This window comes from Triturus cristatus, chromosome 10, assembly GCF_964204655.1.
Source record: "Triturus cristatus chromosome 10, aTriCri1.1, whole genome shotgun sequence".
NCBI classification, from domain to species: domain Eukaryota; kingdom Metazoa; phylum Chordata; class Amphibia; order Caudata; family Salamandridae; genus Triturus; species Triturus cristatus.
Genome location: NC_140593.1, coordinates 245,231,321 through 245,254,877, shown reverse-complemented (window position 1 = coordinate 245,254,877; position 23,557 = coordinate 245,231,321). Strand labels below are relative to the sequence as shown.

Here is a 23,557-nt window from a genome sequence, read left to right as displayed (position 1 = left end):
GATAAATTTCAGCAAAGTTTTACCAACAGTTGCCAGTCTCAACCAAGGATTGGCCGATGGAACCTTAAACGAGTTTCCCCCAGCCCTGACATTGGGAAAACTGCATAAGGCTCTACTGAAATTGCCGCTAAAATGAAATATATACCACAGCTTATATGAAAATACAATAACAAGAAAAGTAAAATAATAAAAAATCACAACATTTAAAAGTAATCATTTATTATTCACTTGAAAGTAACACTGATAACCAAAGAGGTATAATAAAAAAAACTATCTAAGAACATCTACCACAGCGCAGCCATCGCACCCGACCTAGGACGGACCTTCGCCTCCTTCAAATCCGGCATTTTTCCCAGATGACTGGAAGCGGACGGAGGTCAAGCCCCTCCTCAAGAAGCCCACGGCCGACCTCACGGACCTGAAAAACTACCGGCCCATCTCTCTGCTCCCCTTCGCTGCCAAAGTCACTGAGAGGCTGTTAAACGCCCAGCTGACCACCTTCATTGAAGAAAACTCCATCCTAGACTCCTCCCAGTCCAGATTCCACAGCACTGAGACCACCCTCCTCGCTGCCACTGATGACATCCGCATCCTACCTGACCAGGGACACACTGTGGCCCTCATCCTACTAGACATCTCCGCAGCCTTCAACACCGTCTCACATCGCACGCTCACAGCCAGGCTTCATGATGCTGGAATACGAGGAACTGCCCTCAACTGGATCAGATCCTTCCTCTCCGGCAGAACCCAGAGGATCAGACTCCATCCCTTCCTCTCCGAACCCACAGAGATCAACTGCGGAGTACCCCAAGGATCATCGCTCAGCCCCACGCTCTTCAACATCTACATGGCCACCCTTGCCGCCATCGTCAGACAGCATAGGCTCAGCATAGTATCATACGCCGACGACACCCAGCTCATCCTCTCCCTCACGAAGAAAACCGAACACACCAGACTCTGCTTCCAGGAAGAAATGAAGGACGTCGTGGCCTAGATGAAAGATAGCTGCCTGGACCTCAACTCGGAGAAGACTGAGGTCCTCATCCTAGGACCCTCCAACTCCGCCTGGGACAATACCTGGTGGCCCTCTGCCCTCGGGAGTCCACCCACCCACACAGACCACGCACGGAACCTCAGCATCATCCTTGACTCCTCCCTCACCATGACCCGCCAGATCAACTCCGTCGTCTCCACCAGTTTCAACTGCCTTCGCATCCTCCGAAAAACCTTCAAATGGATACCCCCCGAATGCAGAAAGACCGTCACCCACCCACGCACTCCTAACCAGCAGACTGGACTACGGCAACGCCCTCTACGCCGGAATCAACAGAACTCTTCTACACAAGCTCCAAACCATCCAGAACGCAGCCATCACACCCGACCTAGGACGGACCTTCGCCTCCTTCAAATCCGGCATTTTTCCCAGATGACTGGAAGCGGACGGAGGTCAAGCCCCTCCTCAAGAAGCCCACGGCCGACCTCACGGACCTGAAAAACTACCGGCCCTTCTCTCTGCTCCCCTTCGCTGCCAAAGTCACTGAGAGGCTGTTAAGCGCTCAGCTGACCACCTTCATTGAAGAAAACTCCATCCTAGACTCCTCCCAGTCCAGATTCCACAGCAACCACAGCACTAAGACCACCCTCCTCGCTGCCACTGATGACATCCGCATCCTACCTGACCAGGGACACACTGCGGCCCTCATCCTACTAGACATCTCCGCAGCCTTCAACACCGTCTCACATCGCACGCTCACAGCCAGGCTACATGATGCTGGAATACGAGGAACTGCCCTCAACTGGATCAGATCCTTCCTCTCCGGCAGAACCCAGAGGATCAGACTCCCTCCCTTCCTCTCCGAACCCGCAGAGATCAACTGCGGAGTACCCCAAGGATCATCGCTCAGCCCCACGCTCTTCAACATCTACATGGCCACCCTTGCCGCCATCGTCAGACAGCATAGGCTCAGCATAGTATCATACGCCGATGACACCCAGCTCATCCTCTCCCTCACGAAGAAAACCGAACACACCAGACTCTGCTTCCAGGAAGAAAGGAAGGACGTCGTGGCCTAGATGAAAGCTAGCTGCCTGGACCTGAACTCGGAGAAGACTGAGGTCCTCATCCTAGGACCCTCCAACTCCGCCTGGGACAATACCTGGTGGCCCTCTGCCCTCGGGAGTCCACCCACCCACACAGACCACGCACGGAACCTCAGCATCATCCTTGACTCCTCCCTCACCATGACCCGCCAGATCAACTCCGTCGTCTCCACCAGTTTCAACTGCCTTTGCATCCTCCGAAAAACCTTCAAATGGATACCCCCCGAATGCAGAAAGACTGTCACCCACCCACGCACTCCTAACCAGCAGACTGGACTACGGCAACGCCCTCTACGCCGGAATCAACAGAACTCTTCTACACAAGCTCCAAACCATCCAGAACGCAGCAGCCAGACTCGTCCTCTGGACCCCACGGCACGAACACATGACCCAACACCTACGAGACCTCCACTGATTCCCCGTCGAGAAGAGAGTAACCTTTAAACTTCTCACCCACGCCTACAAATCCCTCCACAACATCGAACCTAAATACCTCAACGAGAGAGTCTCCTTTCACGTAACCAAAAAGAACCTCCGCTCTGCCGACCTCACCTTGGCAGAGACCCCCACATCCGCAAAAACAGAGCAGGCGGATGAGATTTCTCCTACATCGCAGCCAAGACTTGGAACGAACTCCCAGTTAACATCAGATGCTTCCCGACCCTATACACCTTCAGGAAGAACTTCTAGACCTAGCTCTTCGACTGAACTGGAGCTGCACCCCCCTCCCCCACCCCGCGCCTTAAGACCCTCACGGGTGAGTAGCACGCTTTATCAACCCCTCATTGATTGATTGATTCTCTTTGAAATTAAAGATATGATCATCTGCAGAATCCCCTTGATTCCTGTAAATCCTCGCTCCAATCTGTACCTGATTCACAGCCCTTACTAGCCTGTGTTCAAGGCCTAATTCCTACGGACCTCTTGAATACTGAGTCACTAATAACAAATAAAGCAAACATTAATACTTAATTCTTGAGAAATATTGTGAGGTGTGGTATAAATATCTTTACAAATTTTTTTGCGACTTCAATTTTATTGGAGTATTACGTTTTGAAGTGTTCTGAATTACTTATTACATGTTTACATTTTATTTTTGGACTGAATAGTGCATACTACTACTAACAAAAGTAATATTACTAATACCATTATAATACTTAATCTGATACATATAGCAGCAGATTCCTTATCTTACAGTCCTCTGCAGGTGCCAGACTTGAGCCGGAAATTTTAACACCAGTACCTCTGCACTTCGGTAGAGGGCAGCAAACAACTCCATAGCGACATCTTCTCCCGAATGTGACGTCAGTAGAGTCCATATAAGCCCTCCCCCATGCACGGACATCAGTTCCTTCTTTACCTGCTAGCAGCGCGGATCCGCATTGCAGTGCCTCTGGACGTTTTTCAGCCTACTTGATTTTTTTTTGTCGACGGTGCAGTGTGCCCTTTTGCTACCCTTTTTAATGTTCTCGAAGTTCAAGCCTTGTGAGTCCTGTGGACGACAAATGTCCACCACGGACCCTCACTTGGTTTGCATGGGGTGTCTGAGTGTGCACTATGACTTGGACAAATGCAACTCTTTTAGTCTGCTCCAACCGAAGGCGCAAAGAGAAAGTCGCATGAAGCTCCTTGCAGCTCGGATGTCAGTCATCTTGTCATCCTCGGTCCTCTACATGCTCCACGGACTGACCGCTCATCCGCTCTAGGAGCTGTTCCCGCAGGCGTCAAAGTCACAGCACCTCTCGCCTTCGTTGCCTATCGCTGGTTTCCACTCTTCTGTTGAAGTGTCGGGATGTAAGTCCGCCCCAAGTCTCCCCACCTCTCCTGGGGCCAGGGCATCTTTGACCCAGCTGAGACAATATTCTCAATCTCTTCATTCTATTTTTGGATCGTCACATTCATCTGGAACGGTCTTGGGCCCCACGGAGGTGCATGAGGCCGTGCCTGTGTCCCCTCAGGCAGATGTTCCTGCTGCCTTAGTTTGGTCTACTGTTTCTAACACCTTAACACCAGTGCACAGCTCATCGAGGCTTCTGGTCTGCCGACTCGTGTCAGCGAAGGCTCTTGTCTGCCAGCTCTGATGGTGGTGCCGTTGATACCCATTGACGCGCCTTTCGGCATCAAGGCGTCACCTTCTTGGTTCAGACCAGATTCAGCTGCGGCGTCTGATGCAGCACCGATGGAGCTGACTGTCTCAAACTCCCTTCCTCTGGTTTTTCCTTCTGAGGACCATGGTTCTGGAAGGACTACAGAAGGTTTTGCTGTGTCCCTCCTCCCATTTCAGACACGATTCCGCCCCCTATGCATTCTAGTTGGTTACTTGACTTGGACGACACCAGTGGCTTAGAATCTTCTCCAGCCTTCTGTCTCATCCTGGTTTGGCTACGGAGGCGAGTTGCACTTTGGCAGACATGCTTAATGGAGTTTTGGCTGTTTTGGACTTACAACTTTCTTCTGTGGAATTGTCTACAGACCCTTTACTTGGTGTTCTACATCCTGACCAGTTTAACGTAGAGCCTGTCCTTCCTTATAGTGACTGTCTTTTCGATGTCCTGTTGGGTGCTTGAGTTAAGCCTGAGACAGGGCTCCCTGTGGATCACTCTATTTCTCTTCGGCATCGCCTGGCCCCAAGGTATCCATTTTGTCTCATTAGACATCCATCTACTCAGAGCTTTGTGGTACATGCTGCTTTAATATTGATTCTATCATTCCTTCCCCTCCAGAATGAGACAGCAGGAAATTTGACACTTGTGGTAGGCGTATTTTTCTTCTTATAGCTCTGCCCTGTGAATTCTGAACACTTCTTGTGTCTTCGCCCATTCCTCCCACACATTGTGGGACTCAGTGGGACGGCTCTTGCCCTCCATTCCAGAAGTGCAGAATGCTCTTGTTCCTTTGGTTCGAGATGGGCAACAAGCTGCTGCACTTACCATCCACTGCGGTATGGATACCACCGATTCTGTTGGCCAAGCTATGGCCTCTTCCATAGTCCTACGTCAGCGTGCATGGTTGCGTATTTCCAGGTTTTCAGAGGCTGTGCAAATTACTTTGATTGACATGCCTATTGATGGCACCTCCCATTTTGTTTTGCATGCAGGCTCGGCTTTTGGCCAGGTCAGAGATAGTCATGGTGGTGCGGAGTCTTAAATCTGTTATTGTACAAGGTTGTCAGGACAAATTGTCACCACTTGTTTCTGCTCTTATCACATATCATAGGGTGGGTTACTTCTCTCCTTTCTAGGGCTACACCCGGTATGGTGTTTCTGCTTGCTGCAGGTGCTTTTCTTCTAACTAATCTGTCAGTGACAGATTTCGTTTCCAACCCGCTGGAACATATCTTACTTGGCAGCCTTGTGGGGGCCTGTTCTTACAGCTTCCTTTTGGAGCTTGATTTGTTTCTACCAGAGTACTTACTCTATATCGGGTATTCTGTTACGTTGTGCGGATGCACTATAGCATTGTTGCCTGTTTTTCTAGCACCTTATTTTCTATGGCTTTGGGGCATATTGTGAGCTACCTATATACTTAGTATCTTAGACCTAATCTTTTCTCTGCTCCTAGTGGGTGATAATCCTACCACAGGCAGGCAGACTCTTGGCCTGGTTACCGTTTCTTGTGCAAGTCCTTTTTCTTCTTGATTGTGCTCCTGCTAATCTTCAGCAGTTTGGTGTTCTTTGTATCTGTTTCCTACTTGCCTAATTGGGTCACAGCCACTACTGTTGCTCCCTGCTGTGTTTTTATTTATACATATCTACCATCGCACACCTGGGGTTGCTGTTGCGTCTGCTTTTATTTTCAGTTCTGTTCCCCTGGGACCAGTCCCTTTAGTTGTTGGATCAATGTCTTGGTGTCCTTCCTTCACAGGATGCTAGGTTCCTTTCTTTCCCGTATCTTCCTTCTTCCTCGGAGGCGGGGATACTGTTCTCTTCCTTACAGCTGTGCATGTCACTCCCGCCTATCGTGATGTTGTTTTTCTATGTGGCGGACTACTTTCTCCTTTTTCCTTCCACCCTTTGGGAGAGGTTCCATTACCCCATATTTTTTTGTGGGGGTATTTCATTACTTTTCTTTGGGCATATCCTGTCTTCTGTCCAATTACGTATTTCTGCTGCTTATGCACTGTCCTCCAATATTGGGGGCTTCTTCCCCTTCCTAGGGTTTGTTCCCCTTACACTCTTTACTCTCATTTCTCGTCTAGATTCTTTTGTTTGGTTTATTACTGGTTTCTCAAGTTTCCATGGAGCGTTGATAAGGTTCCTCACCTGTTTTCCAAGCCTCCAAAGGTTGGACAATGTGGGATTGACTACATCAACTATTTTTTGCCCTTAGTCTCCAAAAGTCCTTTTGTTTCACCTTGGCCGTCTTCTTCTTAATGGTGAACTCCCACCTGCTCCCAACTAAGCCCTTCTTGTTGACCTGGTTCAGCATTCTTAGTTGTACTTGTCTGTTTCCTTCCTTTTCTTCAGTGAGTGTCTCCATTACATTTTCAGAGGATGCCTTCTATACCTTTGAGGTTCTCAATGTAAGACCAGTTTTCTGTACCGTTTTTTATGTTTCCTAGCGATTCTCTTAAGCATTCAGTATTCTTTCTCTTTTCTCCATCATTCTACCATTGGAGGTTTATTTTTTCTAAATCAGTGTCTTAGGATATTTTCCTTGACGATCAGTGGGTGCTTTGAATTCCTCATATGTGTTGCTGAGGCTGAGTACGCTGTGTATGCTCCTTCCATTTGGTTTTGAGCCTGTGCTCTATGGCCTATTGTCTTTGGTCCCTTTGCATTCCGTGATCTTAGGTTGCATCCCTTTGGGGCTGTCTCTTTACTGGTTCTGTACCATTGTTCTTACAATCTTATAGCTTTCTACTCACTACGGGCTTTTCATCGTCCTTTTAGGAGATAAGTCCTCTCTGTGAGTATCCTGCTTCACCTATCATTTTCGGATAGTCTGGTCCCTTTCTATCTTTTGGACCGGCTTCTCCTTTTGGGGATATTTTGTGAGGTCAGTTTGCATCCCTCCTCCAAGGATGGTATTGATTGGGAATCTGCGGCTAGATGTCTCTGTCAGATGGGCAAGTTACTTACCTTCGGTAACACCTTATCTGGTAGAGACAGGATCTAGCCGCACATTCCTTATCGACCCATCCATCCCCCCATTCTGCGAACTGGGGGCCCTTTTGTCTCCTAGACCCCCTTTTTTTGCATACTACTACTGTTTGTTCATTCTGTACTTGTTGACAACAGATTATTTCCTTTTCTGGCACACTGTTTGCAGGGACTGTTTCTCTAAGTGGCTCTGCGTTGTTGGTGCGGAAATAGTCACAAAAGAAACTGACATCAGTGCGTCAGGGGAGAGCTTTTATAGACTCCATTGACATGACATTTGGAAGATGTCCCTGCGGAGTTTTAAACACCCTCTACCGGCGCACAGAGCTACTGCTGGGAAAAGTTTCGGATCCAGTCTGGCACCCGGGGAGGATTCAAAGATAAGGAATTTGCAGCTAGATCTGCCTCTGCCGGGTAAGGCGTTACTGAAGATAAGTAACTTGTCCTTCGATGCAATTGTAAAGATTATAATATGTATAGAAATAATGATAAATGCTGTAGGTAGAAACTAATACTCCTAGTGGTAATCAGCACTTTGAACTTTGTTGCCACTGCATTGGCCTGGTGCAAAAGTCACACCTTTCTTGCGGTTGCCCGCATTTTTTACTAACTCATTTTCTTTGCACATTTAAATAACGATTTATAAAGTGGTTTTGCAGTAACTATTGACTGAGCTTTTCACAAAAGGAGTTGCAGCGCAAACATACACAAACTTTGGATTGTGACTCCTTTTCTGACTTTGCACCTCTTTGTTGTACATTGCAAAATTAGTTTTTGCATTTGCTACGTCGTTTACAATTACTTTTTGAATGCAGAACCTGATGTACAACAGACCTCTGATCTTTTACCTTTTATAGTTAGTGCTGTTTTCTTTCTTCCCATCGCCCTGTCGTTCACGTGTTAGAATGTGCCTTTAAAAAGGAGGATTTTTTGTGTCAGAATTCTGTGGACTGTATTACTGTATTATCGGCATTGCTTATTGTTAGATGCACATTTCGGGAAATACGATACAAAATGTTCATTAGTTTATGATATGACATAATTCAGAACAGAAAGTTGAAAATGGCCTTTCCCAATATATGCTGATATATTTCTTTTAAAGCGAGATGTATTTATCGTGAGGAATGTCAGAGAAATATCATGCTCATTTTGCATTGAATATAACACGAAAAATGACTGTACGTTTGAAGTGGTAAACGATGAGCAGCAAAAAAGAAAACATTACAAAATGTATTCTGCATTAATATGGTTAACTGTTTAAATATATTTTCAGAGACTCCTTTTGGCCAAATGGTATTTTAGCCGAAGCGGTTCCACGAAGAGACAAAGCTATTAGAATGAGAACTAGAATGGCTGGGAAAACAAAATTATTGGAAATAATGCCTGGTAAGTGACTTCTATAAAAATAAATGTTTCTGTATAATGCATTTTTAATTCAGAGATGCTCTAAGAATAGTTGCGAAAAGCATTCTTTGTCTCTCTGGACTTTGTGCAGAGGATTCTCTTATAAACTGGAAAGAACCCCTAAACATGTTATTACCTCTGATTCCCATGTCTTAAGTTATACATTTGTGTGTTAATTTTGAAATATACATTTGTCACCTACAATATCTATAATACAATCAGAATTTCAACCACATAAGTGAGGAAAGAATGTACAATTTTTAGTAAACAAATAATGATCTTGTTTCTAGTTTTGCTTAGAAGGTTCTGTTGCAACCAAGTAATGTTTATTAGAGCTATAAGATTTTCTAGGTTTTGTGCACCTGCACTGCTGAAATTAACTCCACTACAAGTGAAACGGACCTACTAATGCCCGTGCATTGCCTGCGACAGATGAGCTTTCTCACATCTTGCCTTTCAACCTCAGTTGACCAGCGGCCTAAGGGTAGCCTGACAGGAGCTGCAATTTTCACCACATGACCCTTAAATAAAGCTGGGTCAGACACAGTTATCCATAAACACGCATTGTGTGCTTGCACTTTATTTTATGATGACTATTTGCATCCAAAATCATCTCGACTGCATAGGAGTGGGGTGGGGCCTGGTTGAAAGCTTGGGCTTTCTGACTTCTTGCCTTTACTCCAGTGGATCAGCTGCTAAGGTCCTCCTGACAGAATTAGAACTTTCAGCTGCTTGCCTCATAAAAAATGCTGGGTGAGATGGATACCAACATCGAGCTAAGTGTACAAAGTGCGGTTGCCAACAGGTCAAAGATTTAAGGGCACAGGCCAGGCAACCTGACACATTGATTTTCACTTCAGTGACCGGCAAGTCATAGTTGCATTTCCTTTGTAAGTTATAGCTATGATTAATTTAGGAAACAATCTGGTTAAAAGACTCTACATGATCCAGATTAGTGGGCCCCAACAAAGCCATGTTTTCATCCACCATAGCCCTACTTAGTGTTGAATCAGAATAAACAACAGTTATAACTAATTTATTTCATAGGAAGGCAGACAATTTGTCTTACTTCTGTTCACCCAGGCAGAAAGAGGCAGTTCAGCAGGTTGTACAAGTGACTAAAACATTTAGATCTTTCTAAAAATATACGCCGAAAACGTTTAGTACAATTGACGTAATGTCTTCGGAAGATTCTGAAACGGATTAAAAAACCAAGACCCCCAGCTCCCTATGGATTTATGGCCCACCCTCCTTATAGTCTATGTTTTCATGATTAATTTTGTTCTTGAGACAAGGAATTCCTTTATAAATAGTCTGATTTGATTTATTTCTTGGAGTTGCACACTACTGTCTGGCCGTCAAAGACAATTGAGTGACACAAACAGTATCTATTGTACTACCGTATGCATGCATTAAAAAACACAATACAGCAATACCCATAACAAGCGAAACCTTGTACCGATATAATAAAAATATTTCACAGACCAATCATACTTTAAAGATAAAATGCTTCAGTATTGTTTATAAAATGGGGGAAAAACGTTACAAAAAAAAAAGCAAAATAATTTTTGTAAATTACTCCTCAGTGACTCTGTATGAAAGAATCCAGATTTTGTCCCATTCAGAGGGCAGCATTATAAGTACAGTCGCTCCGTTTTTTCCTATTTGTTAATATTGTGGACTATTATTGTCCATAGTAATTGTATTTCCTCCCTTCTATTGGGTTCCTGTCATACACGTCGCCTCTTTTCTTTATTCTAGATTGTGGTGCACACCGTCCAGGATCAACACTTCTTTATGTGGGTGCGAAAATGAAAACCTGACTTGGCGTTCTAGTCCAGTTCATGGATCAGTAGCTTCTTCTCCAGCCTAACCAGAAAAATATGCAGGGTTGAGAGGGATCTATTGAACAATACTGATATTTCTCCTCCTTCCCATTTGGGAGGTCCATTATCCATTATACTTTATTGGCTTTTCTTTAATTATTACCTTTACAAATTGGATTGAAAGATCATCGTTTTGACATTTTAACTACAAAACTGTTTAATGAGCAACACACGTAATTGAATCTACTTAAACAGGAAGTAGTCAGTTGGTCCTCTGGAGAGTGGTAATTATTTGCAGTTTTACCTTTAATTAATAAACAAGACGTAGGGAGGTTGGCTTGATTTAAATATCTAAAGTCTACCGACAAAGGTACTGGAACACACAGCCGGGCTTTGAATGTAAAACCAGATCATAATGAGAGATTGTCTCTGTGGCATGAAGCTCGTCATTTGCTGAATCTTTCACTTCACTATCTCCAATAGAGTAGAAAATGAAAACTGTTGATAAAAACAATTTCTGATATTTAACAAATATCCACTGGTTGTACGAAATAAGGCCTTATCCAACAAATCTATTATTATGGTCATTGAAAAGGGAATTAAACTAGAAAGATCAGCCATTTATGTCATGCAGTTACTTTTCAGAGGTCGGTGAATGTGCTTTATGTTTGACAGGCAACTCCTAGTTCTTCCATTAATCCTAATCTTCCAGCACTGATTACTAGGTAGGGGATTGTCATTTAGTAGAAGGCAAATCAACCGCTGAAAGAGAACAAAGGTTATTTGTGGTCCTGGAAAAAAAGGACCCTGGAATAGCTGCAGTCACACATTAGACAAACTTGTTTATGTCCCATCATCACAGATCATAAATTCATGTTGTACTATTTCACTCTGCATCATGGCGGCTTGCTCCTTGGTAGGGTTCCTAGGTGTATGTTAAAATTATTGTAGTGCCTACTCGATCCTATAGATTCCCAGTCTATCCTTTTTGTTTTGTGTGCCTCTTTTGGGCAATTAATTGATTTAATTGGAGATTTTGGCCTCCATTTTAGGGTTTCCTGAATACACACAGCTGTTGAAAGAGTATGGAACGTCGAGTAGCCACATAACAAACAGTATTTGTTGGATTTTGGTGACTGAATACATAGAAATATACTGAAACAAAAATCCCACCAAGACAAAATTCCAACATTTAACTATTCTGAGTTGTGATTGGCCTAGTCATGGACCAGTCTAATTAAGTTTCCATTCTGGACATTATCAATGTGTTCCTAGATTAGCACTATAACGAAGAGTGCCTTTCACTAGGTGGGCACATGATGAAGTCCTGATCCAACTTTCCCAGAAGTGATGGTAGTTGTCGCCTTTGTGTTCTTAAGACTACAGTAATGCTGCTCATCTTGGTATCCGAACTATACAAGCTTCTGACTGCACAGCATTGGAGATGCTGCAGCCCGTGTACTCTGAATCTCAAATGCCACAGCCACATTACATTAGCCTTTCACCAACTCCTTTGGTTGCTGGTGCAGTGCTATATACACTCTGTTACAGACCATGTGCATGGACCGCATGGCTCACAATTTTCGCAGTTTTTGAGACCAAGATGGTATGGTCCTAAGCACACTCATTCTGGTGCTGCTTTTCCTCTAAATGTCCGATCGCTCGTAAAGATGAGCTTTTGTTCTCACTTCGGACTGTAAAATAAGGGAAGCCTCTAACTGTTAGCATAGGAGCGATATTAAGATTCCATTATGATTTAGTAGAGCGTTCAAACTGATTATTTCTTATTCGCCTAAACCGAGACCATCCGTGCTTCTGATGACGACTTCAGAGCCTTGATGTCTTCAAGTAGCAGGTCTAGAAATATTGTTAACTTAACATACAGTAGCTTTTTTGAGCCTGTGCGAGATTTAAATTAAGCTTGCAAAATTCCCTTGAAATTAATTTTTCCACATTTCACGAGGTGATTTTGCACAATTTTTATGCAATCAAGAGTGGTTTGCTCATAACCTGCTTGGCAGAGATTTTCTGCTTGAACCAATATCCTGCGTTTTTTTTGTGACTTTATTTCATTTATTCGAAGTAAGTATTTGCGAGCTAAATGCACCAGGTTTTATGCTAAAAGCTTACTATCATGTAGTTTAGAAGTTTAAGTTTCAAGTGAGGTAAAAGTTAAACTATTATTTGCAGACTTTGCTTTAAAATTATTCTAATGCATTTTGAGCTCATATTGTTTATTTCTTGCCTTTTCGCAGATGAACTGAAACACATTGTCGGTGCAGAAACAACAAGGAAAGGGATCCTGCGGGTCTTTGAGATGTTTCAATACAACCAATTAAACAGAAGACTGGTATATGTTTTTTTGGAGGGCTTCCTGGAAACCTTATTTCCACAGTTTAAATTTCGCGAGCTATTTAACAAACTTCATTCAAGGTCAAAACGAATGCAGAAATTTAAACAGAGACTACAGTCTTCTCAAGCGCCTTCTTCCCAGAAAAGGTGACACTCTAGTGATCACGTTGTGCCCTCAATGGACTACGATGCTGCTTCGTCCAGCACTGAAATGGCGTGGACGGATCCTTCCTGGCTTGGAACACAAATGCTGTTATTACTGCACCAGTCTTTAAGTGTGATTAGAATATTCTTGCATCTATGAGACCTGTGGCTCTTCTCATTCTCACTTATAATCTAACCACCACCAGAACGGGTTTGAATGTTTGCAACATTGAGGTGCTTTTCTGCGACAAAGTGGTGAAAATGGGCCGGAGACCAAGGAACCTCAACAATATGCTGGTCCTTGCGCGATTCTAACAGACATCTTGGAGAAAGGAATGGTCGGCTGTCATTGACACCTGTGAAGAAGTGTCTAGCACCACTTAAAGAAGGAAAGGTTAAGCACAATTGCTATGGAATAATGAAAGAAACGGACTGTTTAGCACTGGGAATTGTGCAATGCAAGGTGCTGACAGTACGTTGTCAGTAAGTGTTGATCATCGCATAAAAGATCCCCCATATTGAAGTCTGCATCCCGCCCTTGGATGCAGTAGCAAACGTAAATCTGCTGTCCTTGGGGAAAAAAATGTAGTGTCGACCAGCTTACTTCCTTAGTGAAAGGAGACCTAGTATTTGACAATATCACTTACTGGTTTGACATACACTTGTTAAAGATTTAAAGTAGGACCTTCATGTTAAGTAGTTTTGTTAGCATGATAAAAACAGATAAATATCTACCACAGTTTGGTTTTTAAAAAAAATATTTTAAAAGTCACAAGAAGTTAATTTGTGTTACTGTGATATGACAATAACGTGTTAGGCTAAGCAATTAGTCAGACATTTTATATTCAGTAATACCCGTTTGAGAACTTTATTTGTAGAATGATGAAACTGCGAGTAGAGCACTGCTCTACAGTACACACTTATTGAGGATAAGAAGAGCAAGCTTCGTTAAAAGTGTGCCAGTTTTTGCACATGGTGCATCCTACAAAGAATTTTAAAGTGGTATCGGAGATTCCAAGATGATGCTTTAGAGTGTGAGTTCACCATAGATCCTTGTACTCCAAGGCATCAACGATGCATCTGTTGTACAGATTTGTTTTATTTTAATAATCATGTTTTTGTGGAAAGGTTTCTACACTGAATGGCTAAATTCTGAATTCAGCTGAACTGTACTTCATTCACACAGTTTACTATAACAAATACCCCACACACCAATCAAGTGAAAATTGATTGTATAGTTACAAATGCAGCACTTAGATGACTGGGCGTTATCTTTAAGCATTTGAATGCTCTGAATACTTGCCGAAAATATTGTGCCATTGCCCAACAACAAATGCACTTGTTTTAGCCTTAATAGTTAAACAGTTTGTTTAAATCTTTTATGTTGGCTCATCAGGTTTGTGCTGCTGGTGTCTGTTAGAGCTAAGTAGTTAATTTTAAATTAACAAAATATGTACCAAATCAAGTAAGAACGGAGATAAAATGATTGATATAGATTCCACAGTCTACATTTTAATTTTGTGCAATAGTTTCACTAAACTCATGAGTATCTGGAAAGATGTAATAAATTCATTTTAATGGTTGGAGATGCAGAGAGAAGTGTGTGCCCCCAACAACATACTGTACATTCCGTTGTCACTGCCTCCTTTTATTTAAAGGACTTGTTTTAAAAGTCTTGTTGTCACTCCATGTAATAACTCTTGCTGTAAGTAAGCTCTGCTCATTTGGGAAGAGTTCATATCTATGAGGGAATAACTAAAGAGCACATGTTATGAATATAGCTGTAACTAATGAATTGTGCATATCATTGTACACTGTTAGCTGTGTGCCTAATTATTTTATTAACAAACGTTTTCCTCCCCTGTTCCTTTTGTGAGCAAGAAATAATCATCCAGAATGTCAGTCATTTTATTGAACGGATAAGGACATTTTTATTTGAGTTTGCATTATGTTCTGTCCAACAAATAAGCTGCGAAAAAGATTATTACACTAATAAAGTATTAACAAAAGGCTTATTTTGTCATTGATTTTTGTCTATAGTATTTGCTTATGACTGGTGTGTGTGGTATGCCAATTCCATGATGTGCACATCAATTGTGAGGCATGAGTTTAGGATGTGTCCATGATATTTGCATGGGTGATGTTTAAAAAAAAAAAACAACCAAGGAGGCTCAGTTTTCCTAACTGTACCTCATATGTGGCTAACTTGGTATGTGAACTATGCATTGCTAGGGGGAGAATACTGAATTTACAGTGTCAAATGGAAGATACTATTAACAAGGGTTTGGAGTTTCTCATTCTAATCTTTCACTCGTTAGGTAATGTCAGAGGAGGGTTAAGTTTCAATAATTTTTATTGAAGGTTCATTGGAGGCAGCAAGTAAACTGTTTGTAAGGCTTTCAGAGGAGTGAAAATGCACCACATTTAATAAGGTTATGTCCAACTTCGGATAATTTCTGTAAAGATTTCAATCTGATAAAGACATCTAGTCACACCTTCCTTACCGTTTAACTCCCAGGCGTCAGGCTGGATCCAGAAGATTTTTCTTAGCAGTACCCCTGCACACCGGTAGGTGGCGTCGGTCAACTCCATGTGACGTTGTCAGCGTTGTTTGTCGTCAATATAACCGCCACTCCAGCGGCCTGACGTAAGTTCTTTGTATTCCGCGTCAGCCAGTGCAGATCAGTCGAAGAGAGCTTATCCTCTGTCATGTTTGACAGACTTTTTAAAAACTTTTTTCGAACTCCTTTTGGTGTGATTGGGATGTCTAGCAAGAAGACCTTGGGGTTGAAGCCGTGCAGCACCTGTCACTGTGCCATGTCGGTTACGAGCCTCCACTTAGTCTGCCTCTGGTGCCTAGAGCGCAAACACGACACAAAGTCGTACTCCGATTGCTGGGCCATGGCGCCAAAGGCTTTGAGGGAGCTGTTCCTACAGCTGCTCGTGGCCCGACGTCCTTCACCATAGAGGCCGCCTTGCCGATCTTGGTCTCTGTCGAAAGGAAGGTCCGAGCACAGCTCTGGTGGATCGAAGTCCTCCTTGTCGAAGTCAGGTAAGAGACACCACAAAAATCACAAGAAGTCGAAGCGTGCCTTGACTTTGCCCCGTCCGTCCCATGACGAGACAGAGGAACCTCAGCGTTCGAGGCCCCGCTCCGCGGAGCGGGTACCTTGGTCGGCTCCATGTTTTCCTCCCTTTCTGGGGCCGGGAGCTACCCCCACCCAACTTAGAGTTTTATGATGCCATGTGCGCCATATTTGGATGGACTGACCCTGCCAGCATGCCCTCAGGCTCTGCAGGCTCATATGACTGAGGAGTCCCCGTGGGTTACGCGCCTTCGGCTCTGGCTGCAGCGCCACAGCCTCCTACTGAACTCATTCCCAGCTACAGACTGGCACCGGTTGCACCTCCACAGTGACCTTCCCCGGTGTTATCACCGCCACCCACCTGCAATGCCTCTCCAATCCTCATTGAGATGACAGAGAGCCGGTTGGGCATCCTCCGACAGAGCGGTATGGCTCCATGCCATTCAACCTGCTCTATTCTGAAAGGTTAGGAATGGATGAGGAGAATTGGGAGGGTGAGCAGGATCCCTTAGAAATCCTGCAACCTCAAGCCATGGACTGGTATGAGGATCTGGGTGATGCCAGTGGTCTGGACACGTCCCAGATTCTGGCATGCTGTCTCCACCTAACCTGGCTGAGGAGGAGGGGGTGTCGTTCGATATGGTGGTGCGTAGGTCTTGGACATGCAGCTCCCTACGGTGGGAGTCAAGACTAACGTCTTGACAAAGTGTCTGCAGCCTGGTGTCTCCAGCTCAAAGCCCTTGCTGCCCTTCTATGAGGTCTTGGCGGACGTTCTTCTGGGCACCTGGTCCAATTCCAGCACAGGGGCTCTGGAGTGAATAGAACCATTACCCACCACCATCGCCCTGCACCAGGCGAACCAGTTTTCCTCACCGCCACCCCATCCCACCTAGCTTGGTGGTTCAAGCTTCCACTTCCTGTGGCTCATTCCCTTCCTCACCTCCGGGCAGGGAATCCAAGAGACTGGAAAGCTTTGGGAAGAAAATGTTTTTTTCCGCCAGTCTAGCCTTGCGGGCAGTGACCACCGCATGCCTTTTGGGTCGCTATTCCCATCCGATATGGGACACAGTTGTGCAGGTACCTTCAGAAATCTCAGAGGAGGACTGGATTCTACTCTCCCAAGCCATTTCAAACTGGAGAGATGCAGCGAAGTTCGCCATCCGATGTGGCTTGGACACGACCGACTTGCTGGGCAGAGCGATTTTCACAATGCTGGCTGTACGTTGCCATGCCTGGCTGAGAACGTCTGGCTTTTCGGGGGATGTCCAAGCTAATCTTATGGACATGCCCTTTGATGGCTCCCATCTCTTCGGAGACAAAGCAGATTATTATTATTGTTTTGAATTTGTAAAGGGCAGCTATCACCCAGTGGATATCTTGGCGCTGGTAAATAATCGAAGAGAAGAGGAGTCAAGCATTTATTGGGAATGAGCTATGTTTCCATGCATTCATCTATTTCCTGGGGTAGAGCCAAGTTTTCAGGCCCTTCCTGAAGCTCAGCAGGTTTGTGTTGGTTCTGAAGGCGAGAGGAAGTTTATTCCGGAGACATGCACATTGTCCCTGGAAGGTTCTGCCTCCTACTTTTGTTTTCTTAAAGGAGGGGGTAGACAAAAAGGCAGCCTGTACGGATCTTAAAGTACTAGAGGGTATATATATTTTAGTAATTTGCTAATTGCTATAGGTCCTGTGCCATTTACTGCCCAATGGGTGATGCATAGTCCCTTAACATGCACCTTTCCTTTACTGGTAGCCAGTGTAGTTTGTGTAATGTTTCTCAAGCTGAGTCATGTCTCCCTTTATTTAGCGCTCGTTTAGCTGCTAACACTCAGATCCTCTGGAGACGTTTGAGGAGATAATCTGGACTGAGCGTTTCAAGGACTCGCGAACTACGGCCAAGTCCTTGGCCCTCCCCTCAACATCCCAACCTGTGCCTGTTTTTCACTCCTTTCCTTGCTACGTAAGGGACTACCAACCACGTCAACCCTATTCCGACCAGAGGGCCCCTCAAGTTCAGCAACCACTGTGGGGCCGTGGTTCACCTCAACCCCTTAGGGGATGGTAGAAGTTGAACCAAGTCACGATCCCCTCCTCCACCGCAACACCTTCCTAGTCCGATCCCCGGGAAAATTCACAACCAGTTGGTGGCAGAATACATCATCTCCACCACTGGCGAAACATCACCTTATACAGGTGGGTATTGCAAATAGTCCGAAGGGGCTACTCCCTCCCCTTTGAGATTACCCCTCCATCCATACATCCAGTGTACGATCGGCTGAGGGAGAATCACATTGCCTTACTCGGCGAGGAAGTCCAAACTCTCTTGGCCGAGAGAGAGCTATCAACAGGGTTCTCTGACCGGAAATAGCCTTGGGTTGTTATTTCCGCTATTTTCTGTTCCCAAAGAAATATGGATGCCTTCATCCTATCCTGGACCTCGGAGCCCTCAACTACTTCCCCAAAAAGGAGAAGTTCAAGATGCTCACCATAGCTCTGAACCTGTCTGCCCTGGACCCGGGAGATTGGATGGTAGCGCTGCACTTGTAGGATGCCTATTTTCATATCCCTGTCCTGCCTGCCCATCATCGCTTCCTGTGGTTTACGATGGGCCACGAGCACTTTAAGTGTGCAGTACTCCCCTTTGGCCTCACCAGTGCCCCTTGGGGGTGTGCACAAAGGTGATGGCGGTGGTCGCAGCACGTCTGCAGAGATCAGGAGTTCCAGTCTTCCCCTATCTCGACAACCAGTCATTGAAGGTGGCCTACTCCCAAGCAGTCGTCTCCCACCTCCAGACCACAGGAAACCTCCTGCATTCGCTGGGGTTCACTATCAAGGTGCCAAAGTCAGACTTGACTCCCTCTCTAATGCTCCTTTTTAATTGGGGCGGTTCTGGACATGGTGCAGTTTCGAGTTTTCCTCCCAAACGGAGAGTCCAGGATATTCAGGCTGTGATACCGATGTTTCAGCCTCTATACTGGGTTAAGTGAGAATGACTCTGAGGCTGTTGGGCCTCATGACCTCCTGCATCCTGCTGGTGGACCATGCATGGTGGTGCATGCAGGCTCTGCAGTGGGACCTGAAGTTCCAATGGGCACAGCATAGAGGAAATCTCACCGACCTGGTTCAGATATCAGAGGGCACTGTGAAAGACCTGCAGTGATGGCTGACAAACCACGATTGGGTCAAAGGCAGACCCCTCTCCCTCCCCCACCCAGACTTCACAGTAGTGACGGGTGCATCTCTTCTGGGATGGGGCCGCCATCTGGGGGAGGTGGAGATCAGAGGCCTCTGGTCTCCGGCAGAAGCCAAGATCCATATCAACCTATTGGAGCTTTGTGCGATCCGACTGGCACTGGAAGCCTTTTTACCATACATCTAGGGAAGGCTAGTTCGAGTGTTCATGGACAACACTTCCGCCATGTGGTACTGCAACAAACGGGGCCTGGTGGGGTCGTGGACTCTCTCTCAAGAGACCCTGCTCCTCAGGACTTGGCTGAAACAACAGGGCTTTTTCCTGGTGGTTCAACATCTGGCCGATTCTCTGATTGTCAAAGCAGATGAACTCAGCCGAAGGTGCCTTGCGGATCACGAGTGGCGTCTCCAACCGGAGGTGGTACAAGCTCTCTTTTTCAGAGATTGGGAGAGCCAAGGTTAGATCTGTTCCCCTCTGAAGAGAACAAGCAATGTTGGAGTTTCCAAGGAGGCTATCGCTCGGCGATGCTTTGGGGTCGCGAGTGAAGCTCAGGCCTCCTGTACGCCTTTCCACCAATACCACTTTGCCCAAAGTGCTGAAGGACATCAGGAGCAACTGGGCACTAGTCATTTTTGTGGCTTTGGATTGGGCACCGAGAGTTTGGTATCCAGAGCTTCTGGATATGAGCATCGATCCTCCGATCAGGCTGCCCCTTCGGGAGGATCTTCTGTTGCAGCAACAGGGGAGGGTCCTCCACCCGAACCTGATCACCCTCCACCTCCTTGTGTGGGGGTTGAGCGTCAACAGTTGACAGGTTTTGACCTTTCTCCATTATGTCTGCAAAGTTCTTCAGGCAACCAGGTGCCCCTCCATGAAATCGGTACACGCCTGCCAATGGAACACATTTTGTAAATATTGTACAGAACGATATATTGACCACTTATCTGCCTCTCTGGCAGATATTCTCCTGATTACCCTTTCCATGGCCCAGCAGGGCTCTGCTCTGAGCACTTCTGAAGCGCTACCTTTCTGCTTTTCTTCGGCTGCCAGTACAGCCTTCACTGTTTAAGTCCCTCTGGTGCAGAGGTTTCCGAAGGGGTTAATCCACTTGTTTCCCCTTCTCCTATTCCACAAACGGACCATAATTTCTTGATGCGCTCTCCGTATGAGCTGCTGCACAATTGTCTTCTACGGTTGCTCACTATCAAAACAGCCTTTTTGGTGGCAATTGCCTCTGCCAAGAGAGTGAGCAAACTAAAGGGACTGTCATCACAGCCTCTTTACCGGACAGTCTTCCCGGACAAAGTGGTGCTAAGAACCAGGCCATCTTTTTTGCCCAAGGTTGTGACTACCTTCCATCTGGGACAGTTCTTTACTCTTTCCACTTTCTATGCACCTCCGCATCCTTCCAAAGAAGAGGAGTGTCTCCACCATCTGGACCCAAAAAGAGCGTTATCCTTCTACCTTGATCGCACAAAAGAGTTCCGGGTAGATGACCAACTCTTTACTGGGTATGTGGGAGCAAAGAAGGGGAGTACTGTCCAAAAGAGGACCATATCACACTGGGTTATCATCTGTATCAAAATATGTTATGCCTTGGCAAAGAAGCCGCCTCCCACAGACCGTCTGGCCCATTCCACCAGGGCGAAAGCAGCCACCACAGCCCTACAGCGTGGGTTCCTATTTCTGATATGTGCTAAGCAGCCACGTGAGCATCTTTGCATACGTTCACCAGACATCATTGCCTGGATTCTCAAGTTAACAGGGATGGCCTGTTTGGCCGCTCTGTCTTACAGGATTTCCTTGTTTAAAGCTTTTCCACCGTCCCACCTCCAGGGAAGATATTGCTTGGGTATCTGTTCATATGTAAGAAATCTGCTGCTCGATGTCTCTATCAGATGGACAAGATTCTTACCTTCGGTAACACCGTATCTGGACATGATCTAGCCGCAGATTCCTTACCGACTCACCTATTCTCCCCACACTGCGGAATTGTCTTTTAGTGTCTGGGCTTTTACCCTTCAGGGCTCTAGCCTCTTTTTTAACACTCCATGGTCAGTCACTTCATGGCTCTGTGCTTCTGGTGTGGAAAGTCATGCAAAGTACTGACGTAAGCTCACCGGAGTGGCGGTGATATTAAAGACACGGACAAATACAATGCTGATGTCAACCACAGTGGAACGACGCCACCTACTGGTGCCAGGAGTACTGCTACGAAAAATCTTCTGTATCCAGCCTGATGCCTTGGAGTTCAAAGGTAAGGAATCAGCAGCTAGAGCATGTCTCTACCAGATAAGGCGTTATCGAAGGTAAGTAACTTGTCCTTCACAACCCCAACAATCGCAGGTAGGTGAAATGGGAGGAATAAAGGAGGGAAAGAGGACAAAACTGGATTCTTAACCACTACTGCAATTCAGCTGTAAAAAACGTATTCCTCAAAATCCACCAAGGTTACTGAAGAGGGAACAATGCCCTGTACTGTCCACGTTGAGGAGTTCTCAGACTATACTTGCCCTCAGAGTCAAACCGCTGAAACTGTCTGCTTTGCTGCCAAAATGATTCCATTCCCAGCGTTTGATATGCTGCACCTTTAGCATCTTGATTTCAGTGTTTTGGCTAAAAAAGTGGAAAAATCTGGCTGCCCTTGGGAATCTGCCTCATTCTTGTGTGCCAGTCATCTCGACTATCAAAGTGCCTCTGGATTGATGACTCTCTTTCATACATCTGCCCCGAGAGTGGAATACCTTCCACATCTCAAGTCGATGAGAATTGCTAGCTGAGAGGATTTCCAAATCTATAAACTCTGGATCACTTCCTTACGATACTTAGTTTAATCTTGTCTCCATTTTCTATGTAATTTTGTTTTCGCATAACATGCTTTCACATGAATCTTGTAATTTCTCTCTCCCTCCAACCTCAGTAAATATTGAATTCTCCTTTTCAGCCCGCCTTCTTTGATCCTTGCCTTGTCTCATCTCTACATGGTTTCTTTGGTTTATGTCGTTGCTCTTTTGGCCTTTCTTTCGTGGCCCAAGGTGGTGACACAGGTCATTCTCAGAAAGGACAGCATTCTTTTTTCAGTCAAACTGTAGCAATTGTATAACACCAATTGCAGACGGCGAAGTCTAATTCATTGCACTTGAACTCCGATAAACGGGGAGGTTGTCGAGATGGAGTGTGCTCGAGCAGTCTGGTCAAGAAGTTGATGGCCTTTTCATTATGGTCCACCTCTCGCCTCGGTGCCAAACTTGCAATTCTTCATCATCAAAATGCTTTATTCAGATACAGTTAAAGTTTGCAATAAAATATCATATTAAAAAAATCACAAAATGTATAAACAAATGTACAATAGAGCATAAAACCAATTAGAGAAAACATATTCACAACAAATACGTTTCATACTGAAAAAATCAGGTTAAAGAGCCTCTGGAAATTTACCAAATCGCAGCAAATTTGGAGACTGCCCGAAATATCTCCCCAGCCCGGTCAGCGTGCTCCTAAGCCGGCTGTAACAAACATTACAAGATTTGGTCATACTTTCAGGATTACTGTACAGATCAGAAAAACCCAGGCTAAAACATTGTCCTTTAATATAATTTAGCCATGAGATCTTTGTGGCATTTACTAATTTCAGACATTATTCTAAAACCAGTAGATTAAAATAAATTTCAGATTTGGTCCAGATTGATACCCAGAGCCTCTAAGGGCTCAATGTAATATAGTCCGCAAAATAATCTAGATACAATTTCACATGGCATATACATGTCTAGGAGCTACAAGGGACTGCCGAACACAGTCGAGCTTTTCAATAGGGCAGTCAGGCAATGTTTGAAAGGCTAGTCTGACCAGTCAGTGTGTAAGCAGGTTTTTTGGCAGTTTCTGGGCCAGTTTTATGGTTTTGGTGGGCTGTTTTTTTTACAGTGGATTCCCTGATATAATCACAAGCACTGTCCGCAGCAAGCACAAATGCATGCCATCTCCCTTACTAGAAAAACACTAATACAGCGTGTCTTTATAAGTTCAATAAGGATTAGCAAAGCCAAAAGGTCTCGACTATGTGAGAACTATTGGCAATGTGTTTTAGCCATGTTGTGCACCAGCATGGCTGCTGTTCAGCACGGCTAAATGTTAATGGTGTAGAGAAGAATGATAGACTGCTCTTGCGTGTAAAAGAGTGGAGTACAATGAGTGTAGTGTCATAGAGTGGAGTAAAGTAGGGTGGAGTGTCGTAGAGTGCCTTGAGTGTCGTAGAGGCCTGAAGTGGAGTAAAGTGGCACAGAATGGAGTAAAGTGGCACTGAGTGGAGTGATTAACATGATATGCAGCAGCTCAAAGCTGTTGTCTCTGCGTATG

General features: G+C 45.1%; 1 protein-coding gene across 11 annotated transcripts in view; it reads left to right on the top strand.

Moving 5' to 3' along the window:
- Positions 1-14,937, top strand: part of SNX13 (sorting nexin 13) — a 558,687-nt gene extending 543,750 nt beyond the window's left edge. For all 11 annotated transcript variants that reach the window (XM_085630906.1, XM_085630899.1, XM_085630907.1 and 8 more), the window contains 2 exons: positions 8,476-8,588; positions 12,688-14,937. In XM_085630906.1, the coding sequence (XP_085487032.1) occupies positions 8,476-8,588; positions 12,688-12,935 (361 nt within the window). In that variant the 3' untranslated portion in view covers positions 12,936-14,937. The remainder of the gene's footprint in view (positions 1-8,475; positions 8,589-12,687) is intronic.
- Positions 14,938-23,557: the final 8,620 nt, after the last annotated feature.